The 23,722-nt window shown below is 44.9% G+C and overlaps 2 protein-coding genes across 2 annotated transcripts in view; one reads left to right on the top strand and one right to left on the bottom strand.

Moving 5' to 3' along the window:
- Positions 1–16,434, top strand: part of Rnf10 (ring finger protein 10) — a 34,641-nt gene extending 18,207 nt beyond the window's left edge. Inside the window, exons 6-17 of the mRNA XM_042669553.1 lie at positions 44–180; positions 1,915–2,075; positions 3,749–3,874; positions 4,125–4,395; positions 4,683–4,816; positions 7,098–7,215; positions 7,439–7,540; positions 10,229–10,384; positions 12,356–12,456; positions 14,551–14,608; positions 14,702–14,860; positions 15,903–16,434. Of these exons, the coding sequence (XP_042525487.1) occupies positions 44–180; positions 1,915–2,075; positions 3,749–3,874; positions 4,125–4,395; positions 4,683–4,816; positions 7,098–7,215; positions 7,439–7,540; positions 10,229–10,384; positions 12,356–12,456; positions 14,551–14,608; positions 14,702–14,860; positions 15,903–15,979 (1,600 nt within the window). The 3' untranslated portion in view covers positions 15,980–16,434. The remainder of the gene's footprint in view (positions 1–43; positions 181–1,914; positions 2,076–3,748; positions 3,875–4,124; positions 4,396–4,682; positions 4,817–7,097; positions 7,216–7,438; positions 7,541–10,228; positions 10,385–12,355; positions 12,457–14,550; positions 14,609–14,701; positions 14,861–15,902) is intronic.
- Positions 16,435–20,349: 3,915 nt separating this feature from the next.
- On the bottom strand, positions 20,350–23,176 carry Pop5 (POP5 homolog, ribonuclease P/MRP subunit). Its single transcript, XM_042669589.1, has 5 exons — positions 23,117–23,176; positions 22,893–23,035; positions 21,784–21,933; positions 21,540–21,623; positions 20,350–21,447 (listed from the first exon to the last, which is right to left on the bottom strand). The coding sequence occupies exons 1-5, from the start codon at positions 23,134–23,136 to the stop codon at positions 21,338–21,340; spliced, it is 507 nt and encodes a 168-aa protein (XP_042525523.1). The 5' UTR covers positions 23,137–23,176; the 3' UTR covers positions 20,350–21,337.
- Between the last annotated feature and the right edge of the window lie 546 nt (positions 23,177–23,722).

Raw genomic sequence — 23,722 nt, 5'->3', positions numbered from 1 at the left:
CACTAGCATCTTGCTCTGCTTCATCTAACTGTCCTTATTATAGTGTGGTTGCCACAGAATCACGTCAGTATGTTGTTGGTGATAACATTACAATGCAGCTGATGAAGAGGGAGAAAGGAGTGTTGGTAGCCTTGCCCAAATCCAAGTGGATGAATGTAGACCATCCTATTCGTCTAGGAGGTAAGTTCTCATTATTTTGGGGGCAGATAATCCTGAGTACAGCCTTTAAGAGTATTGGATTGCATGGGGCAGGGAAGGTGGCTCAGTGGTAGAGTGCTTGCTTTGCATGTATGAGGCCCTGGGTTCGATTCCTCAGCACCACATAAGCAGACAAAGCCGGAAGTGGCACTGTGGCTCGAGTGGTAGAACTTGAACTGAAGTGCTGAGAGACAGCGCCCAGGCCCAGAATTCAGACCCCATGACTGACAAAAAAAAAAAGATTGGATTGCTGCATTGCCAGCCCTTTGTAGTGTCAGCTGTTTCTAGCCTATGCTACATAGTAAGAACTATTTTTAAAAAACCAAGCTCTGAGGATGTATCTCAGTGGTAGATTGCTTGCCAAGGATGCACAGTCCAGGGATTCAATCCCCACTCCAGAAAATCTAGGAGAAGGAAGAAAAGAAATCAAAGTTATCTATGATATTCTCCTAAAGGTGGTACAAAATGTTAATTGTAGACTTTCTTCAGTACATATATATTTTGAGAAATTGGAATTAGATTTGCTATTCTGACACCTGCATTTCTCCTAGAACATAGACATTTCTATATAGTTTTTTTTTTTTTTTGGTCGGTCGTGGGGCTTGAACTCTGGGCCTGGGCGTTGTCCCTCAGCTCTTCAACTCAAGGCGAGCGCTCTACCACTTGAGCTACAGCGCCACTTCCTAGAACATAGACATTTCTTTATAATGTTAGTGGTTGTTCCATCTTAGAAATTTCTTCCCTTCTTTTGTGGGTACTGGGGTTTGAACTCAAGCCTTCATGCCCTACTAGGTAGGAGCTGAACTATTTGAACTATACCATAAAATTCTTTTCAATAAACCATGTAATAAACCATTTACTAGAATTATTCGTTTTCCTTTTTTTTTTTTTTTTGCCAGTTTTGTGTTTGAACTCAACCTGGGCACTGTCCCTGAGCTTCTTTTGCTCAGGGCTAGCACTCTACCATTTGAGCCACAGTGCCACTTCCAGCTTTTTCTCTTTATGTGGTACTGGGGAATTGAACCCAGCGCTTCATACATGCTGGGCACTCTTATCACTAGGTCACATTCCCAGCTCCTACTTTTCTGACATTCTATATAATGCTATATATATTTAAATACTGTGCAACTAAATATTTGATTTTTATCTCTGATTTTCTTAAACTTCTCATGTTAAGGGGTCAGAGTTAAAGACTTTTTTTTTTTGTTGTTGTTGTTGGTTGTGGGGCTTGCTCAAGGCCAGTGTTCTACCACTTTGAGTCACAGAGCCACTTCCGGTTTTCTAGTGGTTATTTAGAGATAATCATCTCCCAGGCTTTCCTGCCAGGAGAGGCTTTGAATTGTGATTCTCAGATCTCAGCCTCCTGGGTAGCTAGCTAGGATTATAGGTGTTAGCCTCTAGTGCCTGGCTGAGAATTGCATTTTTGTAATTTTTTTTTTGGGGGGGGGGGATCAGTTGTAGGGCTTGAATTTTTAGTGTCTCGGCACTGTCCTTGAGCTTTTTCACTCAAGGTTAGCTCTTTACCACTTTGAGCCACAGCTCCACTTCCAGTTTTCTATTGATTAACTGGGATGAGTCTCATTGACTTTCCTGCCTGGGCTGGCTTCAAGCCATGATCTTCAGATCTCAGCCTCCTGAGTAGCTAGGATTACAGGCCATTGGAACCCAACAATAAACTATTGTCTCATTTTTATGATCTTACTGGCTTTCTTGCAGATGAACAGCACAGCCAATATTCTAAGCTGCTATTGGCCTCTAAAGAGCAGGTGTTGCAACGGGTGGTTCTGGAAGAGAAAGTAGCATTGGAGCAGCAGCTGGCAGAAGAGAAGCACACTCCTGAGTCTTGTTTTATTGAGGCAGCTATCCAGGAGCTCAAGGTAAAGAATTCATTGAACAGTAGAACCAGAGATGTTTTTAACTTCATGTCTGGGGACAGATGCTAGGGACAAATTACTTTAGCCCACACTAAAGCTAATAAGCAGAGAATGGCTTGAAATGCCACTCTGCACTGGACTTGTGTGGTGATGAGATGGAAGGTAAAGAAGGCTTTTAGGTCCTTTCTAGTGCTAAAAGCATAGATTAAAATCTTTTTTCTTTTTTGGTGTCATTTCTGGGACTTGAATACAGGCCTTTGTGGGCTCTCTTGACTTTTTTGCTCATGGCTGGCATTCTACCACTTGAGCCACACTCCTCTGCTTCCAATTTTTTTTCTAGTTAATGAGTTCCTCAAGTTTGTCTGCTTTGGCTAAGTTTTTTTTTTTTTTTTGGAGGGGGGCTTTGGATTGTTCTGTTGTTGATTTGTTTATTGTGATATACCATACTATCTAAATTATAATAGCTTTTTTAGAGGGCTGTTGGAGTAGTAAAATCCCCATCATTATTCTATTTTATTATTAGTCCTTGGATTCTAGAATTAAACATTTGACACTATGTCTTGTACATAGAAGACACTCAAAAAATGTGCTCAGTGAATGCTCTGACTAGTTTTGAACCTTTATCCTCATGTATCAGCCTTCTGAGTAGCTGAATTATAAGCATTAGGCACCATTGCTCAACTCCTTTTTTTTTTTTTTGCCAGTCCTGGGGCTTGAACTCAGGGTCTGGGCACTGTCCTTAACTTCTTTTGCTTACAGGAATAAACCACAGGTGCCCAGTATGCTTTTTTTTTTTTTTTTTGGTCGGTCGTAGCGCTTGAACTCTGGGCTTGGGTGCTGTTCCTGCACTCTAGAGCTCAAGGTGAGTGTTCTACCACTTGAGCCACAGCACCAATTCCAGTTTTCTAGTGGTTTATTAGAGATAAGAGTCTCGCAGACTTTCCTGCCTGGGCTGGATTTTAACTGTGATCCTCAGATCTCAGCCTCCTGAGTAGGTAGGATTATAGGTGTGAGCCACCATGCCTGGCTAAAGATTTGCTTTTATGGCCAGGTTGACCTGGACTGTGATCTCCCTAATTAGTGCCTCTCCAGGTTGCTGGGATTATAGGTGTATACAGCTATACCCAGCCATTTTGCTACCTCTGTAGCTTGGGATGACAGGTGCACTCCACCATGACTAGCTATTGAGCATTTTTGTCCTTAGACCCCCACTCCCCTAATCTCTGGCTCCCAACTAACAGGATTGAGCCACTGTACACGTGTAAGTACTAGGTGTTTTTGCTACCTGTTTCCTTCAACAAGTGAGGGTTTTATTTTTTATTTATTTTTTGGGGGGTCCGGTTGTGGGACCTAACTCGGGGCCTGGGCGCTGTCCCTCAGCTCTTCAGCTCAAGGCTAGTGCTCTACCACTTGAGCCACAGCACCACTTCCAGCTTTTTTCTTTTTGCTTATGTGGTGCTGAGGAATCGAACCCAGGGCCTCATGCATGCAAGGCAAGCACTCTACCACTGAGCCACCTTCCCAGCCCAAGTGAGGGTTTTAATAACCTAACTAAACCTCTTCCCCTTGGGTTTAGTTACTTCTCTTGAGAAGGGGCCAGTCTAAGTCCTTGCCCTTCAAAATGAATGTGTTTCTGGAAACTTACTTCCTTCTGGTCTTCTTCCTGGTGGCCTTAGACTCGGGAAGAGGCTCTGTCAGGACTGGCTGAAAGCAGAGGGGAGGTCACTGGTGTCATGGCTGCTCTAGAACAACTGGTGCTGATGGCTCCCTTGGCAAAGGAATCTGTTTTCCAACCAAGGAAGGTCAGTGTGCCCCCGTTACAGATGAAATGGCTGTCATTCCTCAAATGCACTGTTGTGAGATCTGAACTTCTTGGGACAGAGGGGACTATGATTCATGATTCCTGTATGCTCATTGCTCTTTGCCCGAGGTGTTAAATCAGTAGCTGAGAGCTCAGATAAATATCCAGGAAGCTTCTTACCCTTGTTTTTGCCATATCACTGTTTGAAAACAAAACATAACTTTCTGTTGACCTAGAGTTTGTTCCGACAGGGTATGCTAGAGTATCTTTCTGCTTTCGATGAAGAAACCACAGAAGTTTGTTCTCTGGACTCTCATCCTCTTGCTCTGCCTCTGGTAGAGGAAGAGGAAGGAGTGTCTGAACCTGAGCCTGAGGGGTTGTCAGAGACCTGTGATGACTCGGAGTTAGCAGATGACAGTCTTGGGGAGAGAACCATTTGTACTGAGTCTGGTCAGCAGGAGCCCATCACCAAACCAGGTTTCACACACCTGAGCAGCTCTCCTTGTTACTACTTTTATCAAGGTGAGAGCCCTGAGGGGGGAGGGCTGGCTTGCCACAGAGGTGTTTGCAAAGGATCACCTGGTCTTCTGAACAGGACAGATTTCTACTAGGTCCTGGTGTTTGGATTTTAGGGTCTTTCAGCTAAGGGAGGCCATGGCAGGCCTATCTAGGACAGGATAGTTGTGTGGGGTGGAAGTGTGGTTTAAGTGGTAGGCACATGCCTAGTGAGAGCAAAGCAAAACCCCTGAGTTCAAGACCCCCCCCCCCCCTTAAAAATAATTGACTTGTGATAGAGCTCTTGTCTTCAGCGGAGGATGGGCAGCATATGTTCCTGCATCCTGTGAATGTGCGCTGCCTTGTACGGGAGTATGGCAGCCTGGAGCAGAGCCCGGAGAAGATTTCAGCAACTGTGGTAGAGATTGCTGGGTATTCCATGTCTGAGGTAAGGAGGGAGGGGTAGGGAATAACAACCCTAATTTCTTTTTTTTTTTTGTCGGTCGTGGGGCTTGAACTCTGGGCCTGGGCGCTGTCCCTCAGCTCTTCAGCTCAAGGCGAGCACTCTACCACTTGAGCTACAGGGCCACTTCCGGTTTTCTGGTGGTTTATTGGAGATAGGAGTCTCACGGTCTCTCCTGCCTGGGCTGGCTTTGAACCGCGATCCTCAGATCTCAGCCTCCTGAGTAGCTAGGATTACAGGCGTGAGCCACCAGCCCCCGGCTAACCCTAATTTCTTTTGGTAGTCCTCCCAAGGTTTGTGATAAGACTTTTATTTGTTTTTCTTATGCTGGGAATCAGACCTAGGGCCTTGAATGTGCTAGGCACAACCTCAGGTTTAGGTATTTTTTTTTTTTGTTTTGTCTGTTTTTTTGATGATGGTGCTGTGAATTTTTTTTTTTCCTTTTAAAGTTAGATGCTTCTCCTTTACTATGACAGAGCTTGGTAAGTCAATTTACATTGCTCTCTTGCTCCCAAGGATAATTTGTTGTGGTTTGTAGATATGGAAGTCTCATTTCATTCAAGATGGAGTTTGTGCTTGTTTCTCTTTCTTCTGGTTGCTTATTAGAAATATTCATAAAGATTGAAAACTTGCCCAGGCTCACAACTTGTGAGCTCACAACTGTTATCTTACTTAGTCAGGAGGCTAATATCTGAGGATTGTTTGAAACCAGGCCAGGCAGGAAGTCTGTAAGACTTAACCACTGGTGGCGCTGTGGCTCAAAGTTGTAGAGTGCTACACTTGAGCAAAAGAACTCAGGGACAGGGCCCAGGCTCTAAGTTCAAGCCCGACTACCAACAAAAAGAAAAGAAAAAAAATTGAAAACTTGTTGGAGGCTATAAGCCAGATCACACAGGCATAAGGTACATTTTTAGCTTAGCAGATAACTGAATTACAGTCTAATAGTTTATATAAGTATATTTTTGCTTTTTTGGAATTAACTCCAGTATTGATCACCAATTTGTTAGAAGCCTTAAAAACTAGAGACTTGGAGTACTGTCAGCTTTCCATCATATACATTCAGAGAAGATTAGCAAATAAGTTAATGGGCTTTATCTTTCCCTGTTTCAGGCCAGACTTCATTCTGTAGGGAAATATCATTTCTCTTCCTAGTTACCATTAGTTCTGTCAGTGGGTCCCAGAGTTATTTTTTGCTTTTTTTCTCCTAATTGCCTATTCTCTCTCTTCCATTGTAGACCCTAGAAAATCAGAAACAGCTGAATAGCTATTTTTAAAAATTCTTTATTGTGATTGTTTACATAATGTCCCCCTTTTTTTTTTTGGGGTCCGGTCATGGGGCCTGAACTCTGGTTCTGGGCACTGTCCCGCAGCTCTTCAGCTCAAGGCTAGCGCTCTACTACTTGAGCCACAGTGCCACTTCTGGCTTTTTTCTTTTTGCTTATGTGGTGCTGAGGAATCAAACCCAGGGCCTCATGCATGCAAGGCAAGTGCTCTACCACTGAGCCACCTTCCCAGCCCCTAATTTCCCAATTTTTACAGTATTGTGGAATAATGATGCTTAGTTAAAGTCATAAAACACATTCTAACTTTCATGGGACAAATTGTCTATCGTGGTCTATAACATTTATGAGTTCTATGAGCTTTGACAATACAATTATTTCTTCCACATCGGGTGATATGTACATTTCTTTTGTTTTGCATAGCGTCAGCTGTTACCTCTTTCCCACTTGTTCCCTCCCTCCCATCGCTGTCATTGAGTTGCTTGGTTCATTTTGATCAATGTCCAGTGCAGCTGATGGGTCCTGCTATTGTATGTTTTTCCCTGATTCCCTCTAGTTCTGTGTCCGCCTCCTGGTTTCCCTCCGGTGTGCAAGTATGTACCATATATGTGATCAGCAGCACGGGTAGTGATTTGACCAGATGAGTGGAAGTCCTTTGTTTCTTAAGCCTTGTTAATTTTGTCATATCACCTTGCATTTTGGATTTATCAGGGAGACCATGTGCCGTTTGCTCTTTGCTGAATAGCTATTGATAATTTGTTACTAGGCTCAATTTGTTCATTTGCAGCACAGTCTAGGAAAAATCTTTTGATTTAGTTGGTGCCTGTCTTGTTGTAGCCAAACCAGTTTCTATTTGGCTTTTCAAAGTAGTTTTAACATGTGTACTAGTCTTTTGAGTGCTAGGGCTGTCTGTGAATATGTGTATACTGTTGGAAATCTGGCTTGAGACCATTTGTTCTCAAGTACTGGTCTTAATTCCAATATAGGATGTTCGACAGCGCCATAGATATCTCTCCCACTTGCCTCTCACCTGTGAGTTCAGCATTTGCGAACTGGCTCTGCAGCCTCCTGTGGTCTCTAAGGAAACCCTAGAGATATTCTCAGGTAAGAAAGTTGCCATTTTGCATCTGTAGTGGGGTTCAGGGACTTCAGACCAGAAACCAGTGTGGGTGGAGACTTTGAGGAACTGTATCATGAGTTGATTCTTCCAGAAACACTCCGTATGATCATCTGTCCAGTTGGATCCACTGTAGGCTTTGTTACTAGTTAGCCAGGAAGAGTCCAGGTGCTCTAAGACCTGCCTTTTCACAATTTGGCTAATCTGCAGATGATATTGAGAAGAGGAAGCGCCAGCGCCAGAAGAAGGCCCGGGAGGAACGCCGCCGAGAGCGCAGGATTGAAATGGAGGAGAACAAGAAGCAGGGCAAGTGTACGTTCAGGAACTCTTATCTTTGCTTGTGCCATATGTCATTGTGTGGAAGCTCTGGGCCTGGAACCAGACTACTTGGTTTGTGTTCTGCAGTTTGTTTCTTTCAATTCTTGGACCTGTGAGTTAGGACAGTACTTGCTTTGTAGGGTTGGTTGAATATTTAATGAGTTTGTTTGAGTATACAAAGCACATAGTAAAAGTGAAGATGAGATTCACACTGTTTCCGGAGAGGAAGTTAGAGATGTGCTGGGAGTGCTAGAGTCCTGGTGCTGTGAATAATGGGTATCCCCTGACTATTTTTGTTGTTGATCGTGGGGCTTGAAATGGGGGCCTGGGCATTGTCGCTGAGCTCTTTTGCTCAAGGCTAGTGCTCTACCACTTTGAGTTTTCTGGTGGTTAATTGGAGATTAAAATCTCATGGATTTTGCTGCCCAGGCTGGCTTTGAACCTGAATCATCAGATCTCAGCCTCCTGAGTAGCTTAGATTACAAGCGTGAGCCACATGCCCAGTTCACCCCTGTTTGAGGGACAGTACTACACAGTGAGTACCAGGAGGGTCTGATGGAGCAGGCAAGCTAGGAAGAACATGAAGGAAATTACAGATTTGAGAACTGTTGTACCAGTAAAGCACAATCTTAGGATCTGATTCTCTAGCATAAACTTCATTGAATCTAGGGGTTTAATGTAACTGAGGTCCTACTTATATACCAGGAAACAAAGATTTGAGTCCTTGACTGGGAAAAGCACCTAGTTCTTATGATTCCATGTGGTATAGCAAACACTATAAATTTTCCCAAAGTGGAACAAGCATACGCTAGGACTGCTAGTACTTTGCTATTTGGCTCATACAACCTCAACTTGAGAAAACAAATGTTTCAGGAAAGGGGCTTTACTTTTTATTTATTAAATTTTTGTCAGTTCTGAGTCTTGAACTGAGTGTTGTCCCTAAGCTTTTTTGCTCAAGGCTAGCATTCTACATCTTTGAACCACACAGCAGCTCTTCTGGTTTCCTGCTGGTTCATTGGAGATAAGAGTCTCACGGACTTTCCTGCCTGGGCTGGCTTTGAACTGCAACCTTCAGATCTCAGCCTACTGAGTAGCTAAGATTATAGATATGAGCCACTGGCACCTGGCAAGCCTTGAATTTTTTTTTTTTTTTTTTTGTCGTGGGGTGTGAACTCTGTACCTGGGCGATGTCCCTCAGCTCTTCAGCTCAAGGCTAGCATTCTACCACTTGAGCCACAGTTCCCCTTCTGGCTTTTTCTGCTTATGTGGTGTTGAGGAATCGTACCCAGGGCCTCATGCATGCAAGGCAAGCACTCTACCACTGAACCACCTTCCTAGCCCCAGCCTTGAATTTTTGAGTTTAGCCATTTCTCCTCAGTCTCCCAAGTGCTGTGTTACAGGGATATGCCCTGACCTCTGCCAAGAGCAGGATGTTTTGCTTTAGTTTTTTTTTTGGGGGGGGTCATGGGACCTGAACTCGAAGCCTGGGCACTGTCCCTCAGCTCTTCAGCTCAAGGCTAGCACTCTAGCACTTGAACTGTAACGCCACTTCTGGCCTTTTCTGTTTATGTAGTGCTGAGGAATCGAACCCAGGTCCTCATGCATGCAAGGCAAGCACTCGATATCACTTAGCCACCTTACCAGCCCTGCTTTAGCTTTTTTGTTAGGAAAATATTTAGATAAGTAGAACAACATAACAACTATGTTTAACACCTATCTTTAATTATGAAGTTAGAATAAGTCATATATATTTGCATGTGTGTGTTTGTGTGTATGTGTGTGGCATTACTGGAGTATGAATTCAGGGACTTGCAATTTCTAGGCAGGCACTCTTCCACTTAAGTCATACTCCCTGCCCTTTGTTAGTGTTCTTAGCTATCATTACTTTCCAAATAGATGCCTGGTCTGTCCTGGACCTTGATCCTCTTATTTATGCTTCCCAATGAAAGTTGTGTACCACCACATCTAGCCTCTTCTATTGGTGGAAATAGGGACTTGGACACTTTCTGCCTAGACCTCATATTGCAAGCCTGGTGATTTTAGCCTCCCTTGTAGTTAAGACAGCAGATGTGTTTGTTGTTTGGTTGGTTTGGGTTTTTTTTTTTCCACCGTATTGAGGTTGAATTTAAAGCCTTCCATTTGTTGGTCAATCATTCTTCCACTGGAGCCAGCCCCATTTCCACTTTGCTTTGGTTCTTTTGAAATATGTACTCTGGGCTGGCCTTGACCCAGAGATCCTCCTACCTCAGTCTCCTGAGTGCTGCAATTATAACATTCTGTGTGCTGCCATCAGGCCCAGACAATTTGGAGTAAAAACAGACATTTAGAATAAAAATTGTGAGCTGGGAAGGTGGCTCAGTGGTAGAGCCCTGGGTTCGATTTCTCAGCACCACATAAGCAAAAAGAAAAAATCCGGAAGTGGCACTGTGGCTCAAGTGGTAGAGTGCTAGCCTTGAGCTGAAGAGTTGAGGGACAGTGCCCAGGCCCAGAGTTCAAGCCCCACGACCAGACTCCCCCCCCCAAAAAAATAAATAAATAAAAATTGCATTAAATGCAGATTTTACAGTATCCTCCAATCTGTATTCTCTGGATCCCTGAGAGTCTGTTATTTGGCTGTCCTTAACTGTTGGAAATTTGAGGAATTATGTAAGTGGGTTTACTGTTACTGTTTTTCCTTTGCAGACCCTGAAGTCCACATTCCCCTAGAGAATCTACAGCAGTTTCCTGCCTTCAATTCCTATACCTGCTCCTCTGATCATGCTTTGGGTCCTACCAGCACTGAGGGCCAAGGGGCCCTCTCCCTTTCTCCTCTCAGTAGAAGTCCAGGTTCCCATACAGGTAAAGAGCTGAAATATAAAGAATTCAGGCAGTAGCTAAATCTTAAGCAACACTCTTGTATCTGAGTTTACAACTCTGACCCTGTTTGGCATGGTGTCATGTTTTGGTGAAAAACCTTAACTTCAGATAGTCCTAAACTACCTCAAGTTCTTGCTCTTTGATTATCTTTTCCCATTAGCTGTACAGACTTCTTAAATGCTACCCAGCTTCTGAATTTCAAACCTACTTTCTAGATTCTTTCCTGCTCTTTTATTTCTAGATTTTGCTTGGCATAGTCCTCTAAATGCTTGAGAATCTTTGAATGAGTCTCTTTACCAAAGTATTCTTTATAAATAATAAGAAAAAGCTTACACATTAGAAAATGATTAAATTACAGCATTTATGTCATGAAATACTTAATACCTTTTTTTTTTTGTCGTGGGGCCTGAACTCTGGGCCTGGGCGCTGTCCTTCAGCTCTTCAGCTCAAGGCTAGAGCTCTACCACTTGAGCCATAGCGCCACTTCTGGCTTTTTCTGTGTGTGTGGCTGTGGATCTAACCCAGGGCCTCATGAATGCAAGGCAAGCACTCTTCTACTGAGCCACCTTCCCAGCCCATACCTTTTGTTGTTGTTGGTGGTGGTGGTGGTGGTGGTGGTGGTGGTGGTCATGGTCATGGTGGTCATGGTCATAGGGCTTGTACTCTGGGCCTGGGCGGTTTCCCTGAGCTCTTCAGTTCAAGACTAGCACTCTACCACTTGATCTACAGCACCGCTTCCAGTTTTCTGGTGGTTTATTGGTGGTAAGAGTCTCATGGACTTTCCTGCCCAGGCTGGTTTTGAACCTCAATCCTCAGATCTTAGCCTCCTGAGTACCTCTAGGGTTATAGGTGTGAGGCACCAGCACCCAGTACTTCATACCTTTTGAACAAGGAAGTAGCTGCCTTTACTAATTAATGGGAAGATGAAAAGTAGATTATAGAATGTTAAACATTTGTGGATAAGATTAAAAAAAAATGACCATTACAAAATCATTTCATTGTGGGCTTATATATCTAAATGTATAGCATACTGAGACTAAATATATATTCAAGACTACGTATCTTGAGGGAGAATTGAGGATTGTCAGGTATTCAAAGAAGTCTTTGACATTTAAAATTTTAAAAAATTAACAAACACTTATTGAGGGAATCTAGTGTTAGGAAATGAAATACTTAGCATTGTTGACCCTTCTCTTAATTTTTTTTTTTTTAAATGTGTTAACTCAGGTCCTGAGCTGCTCTGCTCAACGCTGGCGGTCTACCATTTAAGCCACAGTTCCACTTCTAGCTTTTTTGGTTTTTACTTGGAGATAAAATTCTCATGGACTTTCCTGTTCAGGCTGGCTTTGAACTGCAATCCTCAGATTTCAGCCTCATGAGTTGCTAAAATTACAAGTATTGAATCACTTGCACCCAGCAGATATTTAAGATTGTCAGGCACTTTTTAACAAAATGTACTAAATCAGAATATGTATAACTCTGGTATCCTATGATCACATATGATTCTACTACTATATTCACATAATCAAATAGTGCTTTATGAGGGGATATAGCAGGTCATTGGATATTATCTGTAAGGATTGTGTTTTCACTAGGTGCTGGTGGCTTAGGCCTATAGTAGTTCTAGTTATTCAGGAAGCTGAGATCTCAGGATTGTGGTTTGAAGCCAGTCTGGGCAGGAAAGGCTGCTGGACTATTTTCAATTACTAAAAGAGCCAAAAGTAGAGGTGTAGCTCAAGTGGAAGAACACCAGCCTTGAGCAAGAAAGCTAAGGACAGCATCCAGGCCCTCAGTTCAAGCTCCAGGAACAGGGAAAAAAATAGTAATAAAAGATTGAGAGAAAGTTTTCGGGAGAGTGGTATGCAGTGGGAATTACCCTGCTTTGACTCAGGGCTTATTGTGTTAGGACACTAGCACTTTGGAACTTACATAATCTGGTCTCTGGTTTTTCAGATTTTCTGCTGACCCCCCTGTCACCCACTGCCGGGCAGGGTAGTCCCTCTTTCTGCGTTGGGAGTTTGGAAGAAGATTCTCCTTTCCCTTCCTTTGCCCAGGTAAATCCTTTACTTGTAAAAGCAGCCCAAGAATATCTAAGAAGGATTCTTCTACTTGTTCTGAGAAGCTTTTCGAAGGACTCTTGTCCTTCATTGTAATACAGCTGAACAAACTTGAATTAGTGGATGATATAAGGGAAATCTGCTGCCAGTTGGAGCTTTAAGCAGCAGGATGTGGCTGAGAGCAGATGATCTGGAAATACTGTTAGAGAAGGAAGACCAAGAGCCGTTGCATTGATTTTAGTACATAAGAGTGGGAAGCTAAAGAGGAAAATTTATAGAGTTAGTCTCAGTACTTTAGACTTTCTCAAAAACGAGGCCAAGAGTACTAAAGGAGCTACTAGTGCTCAGTGCATTGGTACCAGTTGCTTTCTTGAATTCTTCAGTTGGTATCGTTTGGATTTGTCTGTTTCCTCATGAGCAGACTCAGATTAAACACTTAAAAACATTTCTAGTAAAAATGAAACATAGGTGAGGAAGTGGTGCTGTGGCTCAAGTGGTAGAGCGCTCGCCTTGAGCTGAAGACTGAGGGACAGCGCCCAGGCCCAGAGTTCAAGCCCCACGACCGACAAAAACAATAACAACAAAAACAAAAGCAGAATAAAACATAGGTGATATAGCTTAGTAACCTTGTGTGTGTGTGTGTGTGCGCGCACGCGTGCACGTGCGTGCATGTACGTGCACACACGCGCTGCACCTGCGGTTGAACTCGGAGCCTTGCACACACACTCACTTGACTTTTTTGCTCAAGGCTGGTGCATTGGACCAGGCATTGAGCCACACTTCCACGTGGGCTCAGTGTCACCTTTTGTCATTCTCCACCTCCATCTATCCCAGCCCCACCATATGGTCCTTGTTTCACTTTGAAGCATGTACATTGAGTATAACTCACCCACTGTTACTTTCTGCAGTTGTCTGCTGCCCTCCTCTAAACCCCCTGCTTCCCTAATCTACAGGGCTTGTTTGTTTTTGTCTGTCATGGGGCTTGAACTCTGGATCTGGGCACCGTCCCTCAGCTCAAGGTGAATGCTCTACCACTTGAGCCACAGCACTACTTCTGATTTTCTGGTGGGTTAATTGGAGATAAGAGTCTCAAGGACTTTCCTGCCTGGACTGGCTTTGAACCGAGATCCTCAGATCTCAGCCTCCTGATTAGCTAGGATTATAGGTGAGAGCCACCAGCGCCCACCTGTAAAAAAAAATAAGGTCTCACATTTCACTTGGGCTAGCCTGAAACCTGACCTTCCTATTTACACTTCATGCATAACTGGAATGACAGTTGCATTCCATTAAGCCCAGTTTTTTATTAGTTGACATGGGGTTTCATGAACTCCTGGGCTGGCCTTGAACTGTGATCCTCCCAAACTCAACTTCTCCAGTGTTGAATTCAGATGTTGACCATCATACCTGAGAATCTAAGCATCTCTTGAATTCTTTTTGCCATGTTCTCCTTTTTTTTTGTCAGTCATGGGACTAGAACTTGGGACCTGGGTGCTGTCTCAGAGCTTTTTTGCTCAAGGCTAGCACTACTACTTTGAGCCACAGTGCTACTTGTAGTTTCCTGGTGGTTAATTGAAGATAAGTCTCACAGACTTTCCTGCTTGGTTTGGCTTTAAACTGCAGTCCTCAGATCTCAGTGTCCTAAGTAGCTAGGATTACAGGTGTGAGCCACCATGGCCCAGCTTCTTTACATATTTTCTAAAGAACAAACCCACTTAAGGCTTTATTGACTCATGCCTGTAATCTCAGCTATTAAGGATCACCAGCCTTGCAAAAAAAAGTTTGCAAGATGCCAATGTAATAAGCCTCATGTGGTGGTGTATGTCTGTATTTCTATGTAGGCTATATGTAGGAGGATCTCATTGTGAAACTATTCCCAGGTAAAATATAAAACCCTACGTGAAAAATAAAGCCAAAAAAAGAGCTGGGGCTTTAGCTCTACTAAAGCTACCTGCCTGGCAGAGGTAATTCCAAGTTTGCATCCTAGTGCTGACCCCTTCCAAATGTTAATGGTTTGCTCTATACCCCTTTATCAAGGTGGGTATGTGGAAAAACATTGGGCTGAATTCTTTTCTCCCTTTTCCACTTTGGCAGATGTTGCGGGTTGGAAAAGCTAAAGCAGATGTTTGGCCCAAAACTGCTCCAAAGAAAGGTGAGAAGGGCCTGCTGGTGAAGAGGCACTTAGACACTGTCCTTAAAAGCTTTAGAGTTGTTTCTAGAATTAGAACGCTGTTGTCTTTTCCAGATGAGAACAGCTTAGTTCCTCCTGCTCCCGTGGACAGTGATGGGGAGAGTGATAACTCAGATCGTGTTCCTGTGCCCAGTTTCCAGAATTCATTCAGCCAAGCTATTGAAGCAGCCTTCATGAAACTGGACACACCCTCTACTTCAGATCCCCTCTCTGGTAAGGGCAGGAACTCTAGTGTCCAGCACAGGCACTCAGGTTGCTGTTTCCACTACAGATTCCATGGCTTGTTCAGGCTCTTTTTCTTCTTAGCCTCAAGGATTGTCTTCAGCACCTGAGTGTCTACTAATGGTTTTGTTTGGCATAGGACTTGTTTAACCATCTCCTGGAAGTGAAACTATGATTTCTTTTTCCAAAATAGTGGAGCATAGATCCTGCCTACACTTTAGAATCTTGAGTTGGTAAAGGGTGGCTCATAGATGGGGAAATCAGGCTCATGGCCACCCCTGCACTCTAGTAGTATGACACATTTTTTTGAGGATTTTTTTTTTTGGGGGGGGGGTCCGGTCCTGGAGCCTGAACTCTGGGCCTGGGCGCTGTCCCTCAACTCTTCAGTTCAAGGCTAGCACTCTACTACTTGAGCCACAGCTCCACTTCCGGCTTTTTTTTTTGCTTATGTGGTGCTGGGGAATCGAACCCAGGGCCTCATGCATGCAAGGCAAGCGCTCTACCACTGAGCCACCTTCCCAGCCCGTAGTATGACACATTTTATGGTGTGCTTTATATGTAACTAGCACTGTGCTAGTTTTATTTCCCAACAACCATGTTAAATGGGTATGGTGTTCAAGTTACAGCTGAAGAAATTGATATCAAGGGAGGAAGAGTGACTTGCCTACAGACAAGAATGAAAATGTATGCTAGGGGCTGGGAATGTGGCTTAGTGGTGGAGTGCTTGCCTTGCATGCATGAAGCCCTGGGTTCCAGCCCTCAGTACCACATAAATTGAAAAAGCTGGAAGTGACACTGTGGCTTAAGTGGTAGAATGCTAGCTTTGAGTACAGAGAGATTCAGAGAGAGAGCCCAGGCTCTGTGAGTTCAAGAACCAAGACTGGCAAAAAACAACAACAAAAAGTATGTTAGGACTGTTAATGAAATCCAGGGAATTCTAGGGCCTGCACTTTTATCCCACACTCTGACTTAGTAATGAAAAAGCAGGGTCAAGGGGATGGCATTGCAAATTGAGTTCTCTGTTTCCCTTTAGAGGAGAAAGGAGGAAAGAAAAGGAAAAAGCAGAAACAGAAGCTCCTGTTCAGCACCTCAGTTGTCCATACCAAGTGACACTACTCGCCCAGGCTACCTTCTCCATCTGATTTTTTTCCTGCGCTTTTGTTTTGCTGCTGTAATTTTTAAGTATTTGAGTTTGAACAGATTAACTTGGGGCGGGGGGAGGGGGTTTCCACAATGTGAGGGGAAACCAAGAAAATTTTAAATACAGTGTATTTTCCAGCTTCCCGTCTTTACACCAAAATAAAGTATTGACACTCACGAGATCTCTTCCTGCCAAGGTTTTTAGTTCGCTGCCAGGTTAGTCTTTCTGTCCCATGTGTAATGAATTTTCTTTACCAAACAAGTTTGAATCCCTTCAGTGTCCCTCAGGACTGCTCTGCTGTGGCATCCTGTGCTGGGCTGTCCTTGTCACTCAGCACACCTATCTGAATGGGTAACTCTTCCCTACCTGCTCAGTTCTCCTTGTTAAAGAAAGAGGGATGCAAATAAAATGGATTTAGGACACACAGCTTGAATTTAAGTTTTTCTTCTAACAAATGGCCCTGCTGTGGCCAGCTGGATGTGGTAGGTTGTCCCTAGTATTTGTATTCACAAGGTGTGTTGGGGGAGGAGGGTTTCCTGTCTCATGAACCAAGTTTCATATGAGTAAGCTAAGCTATAATTCTCTTGGGTCCGGTCGTGGGGCCTAAACTCTGGGCGTGGGCACTGTCCCTCAGCTCTTCAGCTCAAGGCTAGTACGCTACCACTTGAGCCATAGCACTACTTGCAGCTTTTTTTTTTCTGCTTATGTGGTGCTGAGGAATCGAACCCAGGGCCTCTGGCATGCAAGGCAAGCACTCTACCATTGAGCCACCTTCCCAGCCCCTAAGCTATAATTCTCATTAAGAAAGCTCTGGGTGCCAGGTGCCAGTGCTCACGCCTGTAATCCTAGCTGCTCAAGAGGCTAAGATCTGAGGATCATGGTTCAAAGCCAGCCCGGACAGGGAACTCTGAGACTCTTATCTCCAATAAACCACTAGAAAACCGGAAGTGGCATTTGTGGTTCAAGCAGTAGAACACTAGCCTTGAGCTGAAGAGCTGAGGATAGTACCCAGACCCAGAGTTCAAGTCCCACAACCAACCAAAAAAAAAAAAAGAAAGCTCTGGGATCTGCCACCCTTCCCACCAAGCCTTTTTTAAGTGATAGTGGCCTGAGATGGAAGAATAGGAGTCCAGCACGTGGGGAGAGCAAGTCAACAGCAAGTAGGTTGCCTACTCTTCGCAGCTTTCCTTGATTTCAGCCAAATTTGAGTGATATCTTCTTTTACTGCTTAATAAAGTGACCTCTAACAGAATGTGTAAGCAAAAAGCTGTGTAACTTGGAATAAATTACTTACCCACGCAAATGTAAACTTTTTAAGTTCATTACAGATTAACTAGACACACAACTCTTTTTTTTCTTTTTGGGGTCTGGTTGTGGGGCCTGAACTCTGGGCCTGGGCGCTGTCCCTCAGCTCTTCAGCTCAAGGCTAGCGCTCTACCACTTGAGCCACAGCGCCACTTCCGGCTTTTTTCTTTTTGCTTATGTGGTGCTGAGGAATTGAACCCAGGGCCTCATGCATTCAAGGCAAGCACTCTACCACTGAGCCATCTTCTCAGCCCGACACACAATTTCTTAAAATTAAGTTAGTAACAGCTGGACTGATGAGTTGTGATGGACTGATATCTTTTCTGGTGTCAGGCCTAATGCTGGGCTTAGGTTTAACTTGCCATTTCTGGGAAATCCTGAATCAGCAACTCCTGGAGAAATTTTTCCAGCCCGGAATTAAGTGTCATATGGAAGCAGAAAAGTACAATGCTAAGAAATGTGTAAGGGGCTATGAGTGACATCCTTTTATAGAAATGTTATTAGGAAGAAGCAGATCAAACCTGACTTCAAGACTTACTCCTAATTTCTTTGTGGCCACAGGAAAAAAGAGAACTGTACAAAACTAACTGAAGTTGGTAGCTACTTGAGGGCTATGTAATAATGAGGTCAGGTGAGGCCATCTCCCTCTCTTGGGCCATTTCCCAAGTGCCAACATTTCATTCCATTTTTTCCCCCCATCTCAAAATAATTTTTTTTTTGGTCCGGTTGTGGGGCCTGAACTCTGGGCCTGGGTGCTGTCCCTCAGCTCTTCAGCTCAAAGCTAGCACTCTACCACTTGAGCCACAGCGCCACGTCCAGCTTTTTTCTTTTTGCTTATGTGGTGCTGGGGAATCGAACCCAGGGCCTCAGGCATGCAAGGCAAGTGCTCTAGCACTGAGCCACCTTCCCAGCCCCTCAAAATAAATTACTATGTTACACAAATTGTTCTTACAAATCACATGAAAATTTTATTAACTTTTAGAAAACTTCTGACTTAAGAGTTTACCTTTGAAGCTGGGCGCCGGTGGCTCACACCTATAATCCTAACTACTCAGGAGGCTGAGATCTGAGGATTGTGGTTCAAAGCCAGCTTGGGCAGGAAAGTCTGTGAGACTCATCTCCAATAAAAACCATTAGAAAACCGGAAGTGGCGCTGTGGCTCAAGCGGTAGAGCACTTGGCTTGAGCTGAAGAGCACAGGAACAGCGCCCAAGCCCCACGACTGATCCAAAAAAAAAAGTTTACCTTTGAATATTCTCTTAATTCCTGCCAAGCTGACAATACTACTTACTACTATATAGAATGTGTTATATAATATAACCACCTGAACATCATCTAAGAATTGTTTTAGGGAACTAATAGACCTGGCTCCTAAACTAACCAATAGTTTCATCTTTATGAGTAGGAAAATATTTTTTTTTGTTTTTTTATTGTGAAAATACTGTACAGAGGGGTTACAATTACATGGGCAAGATAATGAGTACAGTTCTTATCAAGCATTGTAGTCTCCTCCTTTGTTTCCCCTTCCCATCCCTTCCCATCTCCCCCCCCCCCCCCCCCCCCCCCGCCCCCAGGAAAATATTTTAATGACTCACGGTTATGTAAAATTCCATCAAGTTTTAAAAGTGGTGTGACTTAGTCAGCACTGAATAAACAGATCAGTGAGTGTAACAAATATCCAAAGATCACGCCACACCAGCTGTCAGAAAACTTGTCATCATTGTGGAATTCGCTTGACAACTGACTTCTCTCCAACTAGTTAACAGTCTAGATTTTATTTTATTTATTTATTTATTTTTTGGTCCGGTCATGGGGCCTGAACTCGGCCTGGGCGCTGTCCCTCAGCTCTTCAGCCCAAGGCTAGCACTCTACCACTTGAGCCACAGCGCCACTTCCGGCTTTTTTCTTATGTGGTGCTGAGGAATCGAACCCAGGGCCTCGAGCATGCAAGGCAAGTACTCTACCACTGAGCCACCTTCCCAGCCCAACAGTCTAGATTTTAGATAAAGATTAGTGAGCAGGGTGCCAGCGGCTCACGCCTGTAATCCTAGCTACTCAGGAGGCCGAGATCTGAAGATCAGGGTTCAAAGCCAGCTCGGGCAGGAAAGTCCATAAAACTCTCCAATAAACCACCAGAAAACCAGAAGTGGCCCTGTGGCTCAAGTGGTAGAGTGCTAACCTTGAGCTGAAGAGCTGAGGGATGGTGCTCAGGCCCAGAGTTCAGTTCCCATGACAAAAAAAAAGGGGGGCTGGGAAGGTGGCTCAGTGGTAAAGCGCTTGCCTTGCATGCCTGAGGCCCTGGGTTTGATTACCCAGCACCACATAAGCAAAAATAAAAAAAGCCAGAAGTGGCACTGTGGCTCAAGTGGTAGAGCACTAGCTTTGAGCTGAAGAGCTGATGGACAGTGCCCAGGCCCAGAGTTCAGGCCCCACGACTGGACCCAAAAAAAAAAAAAAAGTGAGAACCAATGTGCAGACCATTGTCGATAGAAAATGACAAACACATAACATCTTTACTTTTTAGTCATTACAAATACATAACAGAATAGAAGTGTAATCATTTCAAGTGATGAAGAGGCAAACCAAACTTCAGAGTACAGAACTGTGTTGCACACTAAATGAAGAGGCAAAGTTTTTATTTTGCTCTATCAACAGTCCTTAAATTAAGCAAACTTGAAATACTATATGCTCATTCCTAACAACTTAGAATTTAAGGTTTAGGAATGAAAAGTGGCTTGCTTGAAGAAAGCATGTCACATAAATAGCTAAATATCTTGATTGGAGGAAGGGACTTTACATGGTCTTGTACAGTAAGCATGCTGCAAAGTTAAAATGAGTGGAGAACATCTGTACCACTGAAGTGAGATTAGCCCTTCTTGCAGTAAAACACAGCAGAGACAGGACAACAAAGGGCTGGGAATGTGGTTTAGTGGTAGAGTGCCTGCCTAGCATGCATGAAGCCCCAGGCTTGATTCCTCAGTACCACATAAACAGAAAAAGCTGGAAGTGGTGCTGTGGTTCAAGGGATAGAGTGCTAGCCTTGAGCAGGCCAGGCCCTGAGTTCAAGCCCCAGGCCTGATGGGGAGGGGAGGGGAGGGGAGAAGAGAAAGGGGGGGTGTGAAGAAACAAAAAGCCAGGTGTAGTTGTTTATGCCTATCCCAGTTACATGGGAGGCTGAGAGTGGGACCAGCCTCAGGAAAAAAGTTAGCAAGACTTTAAGAGAAACAGCCGGTGGTACTGGTATAGCTTGTCATCCCTGGTAGGAAGGAAGCTCAAAAGATCGAAATCCAGGAGTCTGGGTAAGGCAAGAACCTATCTTAAAATAACCAGCGCAAAAAAAAAATCTGGTCCTAGAGTGCCTAGTAAGCACAAGGCCCTGAATTCAAACTGCATTACAAGAAAGGGGGAGGCAGAGAGTGAGCAAGGGAAGGGAGGAAAAGAGGGAGAGGAAGGAAGGCGAAAGCAAACTCAGTTATCCAAGAAAAGGGAAGGGGGAACAAACCCTTCCCATACCCTCTTGCGACAAAGTAGGTACAGCAGGTGTTTGTGTTGTATTTTTGAGAGGGTTGTGCTGTATAGCTTAGACTGGTCTGGACTGCAACTGCTTCAGCCTCCTAAGTGCTAGGATTACAGTTAAAAGGCTGGATTTCTTGGTAAATTGCATGAATATGTACTGGCAAGGAATCACCTGGTATTGTTAAGTCCCTATGGGATCCATACTGAGGCTATAGATCTATGCAAGTTTAGTGACAGTGTCTCACCAATATTCACAATTCCATATGACTATCTGCCTCAGGTCCATTTAGGGGGGAGGAGTCTCAAATCCATCCAATACCACAGAAGTAGTCTTCCCACTAAAGCAAGGACTATGCAGATGAGGAAAGAGACTTGGTTAAGGGCACGAATTCTGTAAGCCCTTTTTGCAACAGAAGTTTGGAGAACTGCAGAAGCTGCTGCTGCTGTCTCCTAGAATGTCTAGTGGGCTTGGCTATCGTGCAGCCTGCTGTTGTGGCCTGCAGAATTTCACTCCACTGCTTCAGTGGCCTCCTCACCACTACCTGAAAGCTCCTCACCCGACTCTTCCTCCAGTACACAACTTCTTGTGACAGACTTTTGGATAGCTTCCCGCTCACCTGGAGAAAGGCACAGACAGGGATGAAAGATGCCTTTGGGAGTGATTTCTTAGCTGAGACTCAGTCACTGCTCATTGGCCTCTGTTGCTTACCTTCATCAGTGCAGTTCTGTAACAAGATCAACAGCTGCCTCCTGTTGTACTGAATCAGGAACTTCTGACAGGTTCTAATTGTACCTACATGAAAGTTTTTGTCATCAACAGCCTGTGAAAAGGCTGTCTTTCAGAGGTAGGGGAGTTTGTGGCTCTCAGTGGGATGGACTGTCCCAACTACCCTAATCCATCAAGATTGATCTCTGAACCAATCACTAAAAATGACCCATCATGCCACGCCTACCTCCCACGTGTAATGTGTTGAAAAAGCAAGGATAACGGTGTCCTTTGTTCTCCAAGTACGTGATGAAGGGAAGGGCTGACCACACAAGCTGGTAGAATTCCTTTCGGCATCGAAGCAGCACTATTCCAGTATAGGCATTCAGGTACCGAACTGTAGCAGGAAGAAAAAGGCATTTTAGAAAACTGGATTCACAAAATCGCACTTAAATAAACCTTGGGAGAAACCTACTACATGCAAAAGCTGCTCTGAGCAAGTAAGTAAAAAAACCATTCCTGAAAGCTGGCGGTTCATGCCTGAAATCCTAGCTACTCAGATGGCGGGATGAGGACTGCTGTTCTGAGCCAGCCGAGGCAGACTAATCCAATGAGACTCATCTCCAGTTAGCTAGCCAAAAAGCCAGAAGTGTGTGTATCTCAAGTGGCTAGAGCGCCACCTGTGGGAGCCCAAGGCCTCGAGTTCCAAGATTACTGAAAGGAATAAGAAAAAAAAAAAATTGGACAAACCATCTGTGGAGACAATGGTTGTACAACTTAACTGGTGAATGAATTTAAAACATTCAGTCACTGACTAGCCAATTCAATAAACAGGACCAGAGACATCCATCTTCGTTCAAGAAAAACCAAACTATTGTCTGGCAGCCCGATAATTTATTCTTCAGGATTTAAGTCTGAGTTTAGGTAAAGAGGAAACAAAAGTATAGCAACTGGGGGAATTGCTGGGGGTGGGGAGAGGGCCTTTACCTTGGCTAGGCTTGCATTTAAGTACAAACAATCTGGTGTTCTGTATGGCTCAGGGCTTTCCGGCCTTTGTAAGTTTCACCATTTGTCACTGGTCAAATACTGCCTCTTTATCCTGAACTATTAACTGCTTCCCCCAATTGTCCGATCAAGTTCATTCCCAACCTGCAATAATGCAGACGTCAAACGGGTACAGGAAAGTTTCTGATGATGTTGAAACTGCCCAATGTCGGCATCAACTCGGTCTCCCGTCTGGAGTTCCAGTCCTGGTTGCTAACAACCGTCACCAAGGGAGGATCAAGGTGCCCGGGCTTGGCCGCCCTTCTTTCCGGCTCCCTCCCCAGCCCCGCAGCCCCGGCCCGGCGCCCTCACCCGCGAAGCCGATCGAGCTGGCGGCAGCGCCGAAAGTCCCGTGCACCCGGGCGACGGTGTCCCGTACGAGGACGCTCAGCACTCGGTCGTCCAGGCTTAGGCGGCAGCGGGGGTCGTCGGATACCAGTTCGCAGAGCAGATACCTGCGGCGGGCAACAAGCGCGAGGTGAGCGCGAGCCGGGGCCGCCGAGGATCCGGGAAGACCGGGAGCCTTGCTTACTTACCTGTGCTTGAAACGCACCATGGCTGCCGGCGCGTTCGCGGCTTCCGGGAGCGCACGCCGGATGTGGGTCCCGCCCCCTGACCACCCAGGGCCAATGAGAAGTTTGCCTCCACAGGCTTGCAGCCACTCAGAGGTGGAGGCGGGGGTAAGGGGCGGGGTTAGAGTTGAGAGGCTCATCCTTGCGTCAGTCTCTTTCAAGCCCCGCCCCCGCAGGCGTTTGCTAGCGCGCAGGCGCCTTTCGGAGACCTCTAAATTTAGTTGTTGGGGAAGTTGACTGGCTGGACGGTGTTTGTGATGGTGGGAGGTTCTGTTCCGCGCCGGCGTTTACCTCAGTGTCCGGCGTGCAGCCGCTGCAGCAGCGCTCAGCCCTCCGGACCTTGCAACGCTGTTGTGGCTGCAGTTTGCATTGATTCTCTCCTCAAGTTGGAACTTTAGAGGCCCAGATCCTGCGCTTGAAGCCCCCGGATTGTCAGCGGGGGAAGTCGGGCTGCTGCGTGCAGGTGAGACCCGGTTCTCTGATGTAGACGCAAATATGCGCCTTGTTACTCTTCGGGCCTTTTCACAGGGTCTTATGGAGGTGGGTGTTTTCCTCGCTTTGAGTTACTGC

The sequence above is a fragment of the Dipodomys spectabilis genome, unplaced genomic scaffold, assembly GCF_019054845.1.
Source record: "Dipodomys spectabilis isolate Male_0828 unplaced genomic scaffold, ASM1905484v1 ptg000499l, whole genome shotgun sequence".
Classification (NCBI taxonomy): Eukaryota; Metazoa; Chordata; class Mammalia; order Rodentia; family Heteromyidae; genus Dipodomys; species Dipodomys spectabilis.
This window is presented reverse-complemented; position numbering and strand designations above follow the sequence as displayed.